Source organism: Dromaius novaehollandiae, chromosome 4 (genome assembly GCF_036370855.1).
Source record: "Dromaius novaehollandiae isolate bDroNov1 chromosome 4, bDroNov1.hap1, whole genome shotgun sequence".
In the NCBI taxonomy this organism is placed as follows: Eukaryota; Metazoa; Chordata; class Aves; order Casuariiformes; family Dromaiidae; genus Dromaius; species Dromaius novaehollandiae.
The window spans coordinates 34,739,918-34,746,302 of NC_088101.1; the positions used below are offsets into that span (position 1 = coordinate 34,739,918).

The following is a 6,385-nucleotide window of genomic DNA, read 5'->3' on the forward strand; positions in this document are numbered from 1 at the left end:
ACTCCAGCCCAGAGCAACAGGGAAAGTACACTGATGCTGAATAGTGAAGTGGCTCCTTTGTGATAGATAATTCAGCAGAGGAGGGGCAGAAATCAAGATGATAGTTGAGGGGGAAGAGAATGTTCCACGACCCGTTTCTTTTAAAAAATAATGGATTTAATATTTGAATGTGTAAGGCTAGCACTACTGGAATAAAACATGAATGAAATGCAAAAGGTGGAGAAAACAAGCTCATGCTTCCCAGAGCCGATGAGGTATTTTAACTCTACAAGGTCTGAACAGTACAAAAATATTGGCAGATCTTTCCATTTGCACTGTGGTCTTTCTTTGCTGAACATCCTGAGTGCTCTCTTTCTGTGCGAGTTTTATTAAAAGGCAAAGTGCAGAACCATCTTCAGAGATGAAGAACTTCTCACATCTGTCTTGCCACACTTTTGGACAAGTAGCTTTAAAATGTTCATCACTTTTTCAAGCCATTCTGATGTATGGTGGAGGCTTGGATACGCCTTCCTCTGTGTCTAAGTCTTGAACAGGAAACTGAACTGGGGAATTAAAAATGCTGTCCCCGGGACCTGTATGTGGAAGGAAAGGAAGAAATCATTAAACCCAGGACTGAGACTTGGACCAAATCCCAAGTTCCTCTCAGCTCAGAGTATTTTGGTTATCAGGATTTTGGCCTTTGAGGTAAAGCTTATCTGGGATGTTCCTTCCTTGTCCCTGGTGACTATCTAAATACGTGGATGGAAAGAGTTACTCACTTTGTACAGCGCAAACCATTTCCACAGCCTGAGCTTGGTCATCACTAGGTTGCAACCATTCCTATGAATGAAATAATGCCATCAAAAAACTCATTCTGTGGGTTTGTTCCAAAAGATATATCTGAACTCATGTAACAAGTCTGTGTGATTTGCTCCTTTTAACAAATCTGAGTTTGAAAGTTTGAAGCAGCCTTACATTACACGCTTTCAAATACTTGGTATCTTAGTCAAGAAAAGTCTTTGAAATGCTGTACCACAGACAGGGGGAGAGGGGAAAGAGAAATGTTTAAGCAGGGGAGCAGGAATTCATAGGAAATGACACCACACTATCTTAAGCACTAATGGTTTGGAAAATGAAGTTAACCTTCAGTAGGTCCTACACAACACTGGGAATAAGAGGGGAGGAAGTAAAAGGAAAATATAAAAACTATAAATGCCTTCTAACATCACCTTCACCTCTTAAAATCAGCCCTGGATGACTGGGGTAAAGCTCAGGTAAGGTTTATAGAAGAATATGCATGTTCTCCCCAGTTTCTTCCCCTCCCAACCACACCCAACACAAATAATCTTAGTGCTCCTGGACTCCTCACTCACCATTCCAGTTACGCTATCGTAGCACAAGCAGTGTGGAAGACTTCGGCATCCCAAGTAAGCAATAACTAGCAGCACAAATGCACTGCAGACAGATGCAATTAACATTGCTATGTTGGCACCCTTGACAACTTTATTAAGTACATACTTCTGCAAGGAAAAAAGCAAATGTTAAAGCCACATCCTGAAAAATAGGCTGAAGCTATCCATCAAAAATATTCCAAGTACTGTAAGAATGTTGCGATTACATGTTAGGGTATTGATTTAAAGTCAGTCTTACTTAAGGCTTGTCTTTCTATGCTCTGAAGAACAAACTAAGTGTGAAACAAGAAAAAGAGCAAGCAGAAAGATAAGGTTTCTTATTAAATTTAAGACCCTACATAGCAGCGTCAGGTTTGGAAATAGTTGTACTCTGGCTGTACAACTCTGTAAATGAGCTGTACTCCTTTAACAATGAGTATAAATCCATGGAACGACTGCTTCTCTTCACAGTGAGTCTGAAAAACATCTTGCTGTATTACACCTTACCAACCTGATACTTGAATTTGTCTTGCAATAAACTAATTAATAGCATCATCTACCTCGAGTGACTTCATCCCCACAGGAAGTCATAGCTTGTACCAGGTTTGAGGTACAACAGGGCCAACTCATTCCTTCTTTTCAGGTTTACTGTGTGCGATACGCTTGAAATAATCTCTCTTTTTAGTCAGCTGACCCTTTAATCAGTTTAACTTTATCTCTTGAGATGTATGCTGGAATGGATTTAAGAGCCTAGCAATTGCTGCATCAAACGAGGCCAGGGAGGCATCTGGTAACTGTCCATTCTCATGACCAGTACCATGATGTTTTCTAGAACACAACAATCTTTTGCAATCAATCAATCATCGGCAATAGCAGTTAACCTGACTTCTGTGTGCATGGGTGCATACCCAGTTCACATGCTGTAGGAAGCTGTACGTAAGCATGTCATCGCATGTAGCATGGGCTGTAGGGGAAAGCAGGTGTGCGACACTGTCCAGAGCCTGGATTCCCAGCTCGAGAGAAATGCTACTGCTCTCGAGCAATTACTTCTTGGGTGTCAGTCACAGCGCAGTGGGATACCCAGGCTCACTGTAGGTTATTTTGCACAGATGCTGATACTAGCAACACTGCAGCAGCACTAAATGATAAGAGCTAGCTATAAAAAGTCTACTTAGGCCTGTGCGGGTTTTGGTACATAGCTTGATACTTACCTGTAGGCTGCCCCAAAATTTTTAACAATTACCCTGCTGCAGGCATCACTTCAAATGGTCATTTAGGCATACTGTAAATCTTGTTCTAATTCCAAGTAATGTCTCAGTAACATTTGTAGATTAAGACAGGCATGTTAACCAATAAGCACAACTGATACTTACTGTATGGACAGCATGGACTGGCATGGGACTTAACTCCTCCTCTTCACCGTAGTTCAAAGTTAGGGAGCTATAAACGATTATAATGAGGATGGTAACACAAGAGATTATGGAAGCAATTATCAGTGCATTCACCTACACAGAAAAATCAAAGGAAAACAAGAAGGTGTTAGGAATTAGAACTATCCTCCAACAGATTAATGCAGGTCAAAATGAACAAAATACTTGTGAATATAGAAAAATACAAATACACAAAAATACAAATGAACAAGTGTGATAGGCACTAGCCTTTGATCTCCCATAACACTAAGAAGTATCCTGTAGTGACAGTCACATGGAAGCCAAGCACCAGTGCAAGAAAGGCTTCCATGATACTGAACTTACGAGATAAAACTTGGCCTCAAATCTTAACCACAGGTGCTAGTTGGAGCAAAGATTTTGTTCTTGCAGTTCACTCACTTATAAACACTATATGTATCCCTTTGGAGTTTACACGGCTAGAGGGAACCGTCTAGAGAATGCACTAGCAATTAACTTCCTATTTCGGTGTACACAATTCTTAATAACTGGCAGGAATACCAAACAATGTATTTGAAAGCAAGCATTTTTACTTTTTTTTAATTGTTGTTTTTAGAGCCAAAGCTTGTGTTCTGCAACAGAAAGTGAGATAACACTGCATTCTCATTTCACTCAAGAATTTAGCAGTTTTCATGAAAATAACGCACTAAAATAAGTTCTCAATCCTGCAGCAAGAACCAACTAATTCATTTCCTATCAAAAGCATGCTTGATTGCCTGTAGAAAAGTTTTGCCCATGCCCCATACACGCGCAAACCCTCAAATCTTACAAGAACTGGATTCTTCCTCTGAGAGGAAAATAAAGCCAGAATGCCTGGGACGCCCATGACCTGCAGACCAGAAAAGCAATTAGTAACCGGGAGACAAGCACCAGATTCTGAAGATAAACTACAGAACAAATGAAAGCCCTTGTTTTCAAAGCTCGTATAACTGTTAGATCAGAAAGGGAAGGAGGGAAGAGAAGTGCTAATTTCTTGCGCTTTCCTCTGAAGCATCTCTTGGTGGCTCGTACTGGCAGCAGGATCCTGGATACATGAGATTTGTCTTATCTATTAGCCACCCTCTATGACAGCAAGCCTTGGGCTGGCTTTATGGTGCTGGCCAAATAATAGAACTGAAGTCTGAATAAAGTACTAAAAATCTGTACTGCTTTACGGGTCACCAAGCATCTTGTAGGCCGAAGAAAGTGGACTGAAAGGAGATGAGTGAGACAGCGCACACCAGTACAACCATCCTGCAGAGCACCAGCAGGCACGAGCAGCACTGCCGGGGTAACAAGCACGAGGGGCTGTACTGCCGATACTCCCAGAGCCCCTCAGCAAAAGGCACTTCCACGTAAAATAAAAAAACATTAAGTCCTAATAAAAACTCAGTAGAAACTACTTGGTGAAGTCCAGCCTTTCATAAAGGCCTATTTATTCCACACAGTCAGAACAGGGAGTGAAACTGGCTGTTCAGTCCCAGTCTTCTCTTTCTCTCTGCATTTCACACAAGGAAGTAAAATTCTCTTTACGCCATTAGGGATAAAAGTTAATGATAACCTCTACGTTTTTACTTCCCTACGTGCTAAGCTTTCCTTCGCAGCTGTCTCCAGTGTAACTAGTATTTCCTTAAGCTACTCAAATATTTTAGCTAGTGTTAAAGGTGAGCATCCGAGTTATTAGAAGTTCAAGCACTGGAATGAACAGCAGCCCTTTTAACAGGGCAAGATTTTTTTTTTTTAAACACCTCTTTGTCACTGTCACACATGGAGAGTTTCATGCTGGGTTTCTGGGGAAACCTGTTCTTTTGGACAAGCCATCCAACTAAGGCTGAAGAACAGACAATTGTGCAGTAATGATTTCAAGTGACTTTGCTGTAGCAATTGATATCTCTATTCACCTATCCTGTAAATATCTAAGATTAAAACAATGAATTTGAGCTGCTAAGACTATCATAAAGCGCAGAGACCCAATTCAAACTGGGGACAGCACTGTTCCTAGCTGCAATACAAAGAATTATTAGCAGTTTGCTCTGTTACACAGATTATCACTGAGAAGTTAACCTACGCGATGCAAGTAATATGTTGGGCTCGACAACCTAGAAGTGCTCCCACCTAACCTTCACCGACCTTTCTTTGGTCGTTGTATTTCTGGGGGAAGAAAAAAAAAAAAAAAAGAATCGATTGCCACGACACCCCCTTTTCTGTAATAGCCAGTAGAAATTGTTTTCATTTAGCTCCCTCAGCAGGAGGTCTTTTTGCAGCAGTCACCCACTCTTCTGCCTATAGCGCAGTAAGGAAACCTTTAGTAGCTGGGTTCCAAGCAGGAAGCTGGGGAAGAGCTGGCAAGGATCCCGCCCCCTCCCCAATCGGCATACTAATGGTGGGGGGTGGGGGGGGGAGATGCAAAACAGAAAATACCGTGCAACTTTACCATGCCAGCCCAAATTGGAGCTCTGGTTTTGCTCAGCAGAGATTCTGCTCTGAAAACGCCGTCTATGAATCCACTGACGACACACACCGTACTGAAGGCTATCTGGAAGAGACCCAGCACCACCATGTTCCTCTGGTTAAAGATGAAGTATCGGTAGCGATCCATTCTGTTTTAGTTCATACGCGAATCCATCCGCACAGAGACTGGAAAGAAGCGCTGTGGTCCTGCAGAGAAAGGGAGAATAATCACTTGTCCTAAGCAGAAGAAAAAAGGTACAAGAGGGTTGGCATCTCAGCAAGCATCATCTGACAAATTGCTGGCATGCCTGGCCACGAATAGCACTGGGATCCACGGTACCACGGCGTCAAGCGTTCAACGCTGAGTACAGAGGTCATCTTTTTTTGATTGGCAGCAGCGGAAGCAAGCAAAGGTGGACGATCTCCACGCCGCTGCCAATCCGGGCCTAAGTCCCCGTTTCTGACGTTGGTGCGTACAGGCGCGTGATCCCCACGTCCGGCTCCACGACTAACCTTTTCTCTTTCAGCGTCCCTGCTGCCCGGGAGGCAGGAGCCACCAGCTCGTTGAGACTTCGCTACCTCCAGCAGATAAGCTCCGTGGCTCACCGGGAACTACCGGATCACCTTGCGGTAACCCAGGCAAGCTGCTAGGGACTTCCTGAACAGGAGGCAGTCCGCAGCACACTCGGAGGGTTTATCCCGGTGCGTCCGCCGTACCTGCATCTTTAACACCGGTCTAAGCACTCAGCTTTTCCCCCTCGCTTTTGCGATTTGGGGAGCGCGCTGCCACGGAGCACAGCTCCCCGCCGCGCCAGCCGCTCCCAGCGCCCAGCGCTCACCAGCCTGGCCCGGCCCTGCGGAGGCGGCGCTGCCGGCAGGGCGGGAGGGGCTGGCCCAGAAAAAACGAGGAGAAGTGCCCGGCTCCATGGGAGTGCCTGGAGCGGGAGCAGCGCGGGGCCGCGCAGCCCTGGAGGGGACGGGGCGGTGAAGCCCCCGCTGGGCCCCGCGTTGCGGTTTCATGCGTTGCACAGAGGCGGCTGCGGGCGACGGTGGGAATGGAGACACACGGACCCACCGCAGCCACTCCGGCCCTAACGCGCACAGCGCTGAGGCAGGCCTACCCTTTTAGCATTGCCT

General features: G+C 44.9%; 1 protein-coding gene across 3 annotated transcripts; it reads right to left on the reverse strand.

The window, feature by feature from the left end:
- Window positions 1-134: 134 nt before the first annotated feature.
- LOC112986702 (uncharacterized) lies at window positions 135-6,342 on the reverse strand. 3 transcript variants are annotated; one of them, XM_026106101.2, is made up of 7 exons: window positions 5,762-6,319; window positions 5,232-5,455; window positions 3,588-3,647; window positions 2,744-2,875; window positions 1,353-1,499; window positions 759-819; window positions 135-572 (listed from the first exon to the last, which is right to left on the reverse strand). In XM_026106101.2, the coding sequence occupies exons 2-7, from the start codon at window positions 5,394-5,396 to the stop codon at window positions 469-471; spliced, it is 669 nt and encodes a 222-aa protein (XP_025961886.1). In that variant the 5' UTR covers window positions 5,397-5,455; window positions 5,762-6,319; the 3' UTR covers window positions 135-468. The 3 variants fall into 3 exon arrangements, with proteins under 3 accessions (XP_025961886.1, XP_064366796.1, XP_025961888.1); XM_064510726.1 differs by lacking the exon at window positions 759-819 and having other exon boundaries at window positions 5,762-6,342; XM_026106103.2 differs by lacking the exon at window positions 3,588-3,647 and having other exon boundaries at window positions 5,762-6,321.
- Window positions 6,343-6,385: the final 43 nt, after the last annotated feature.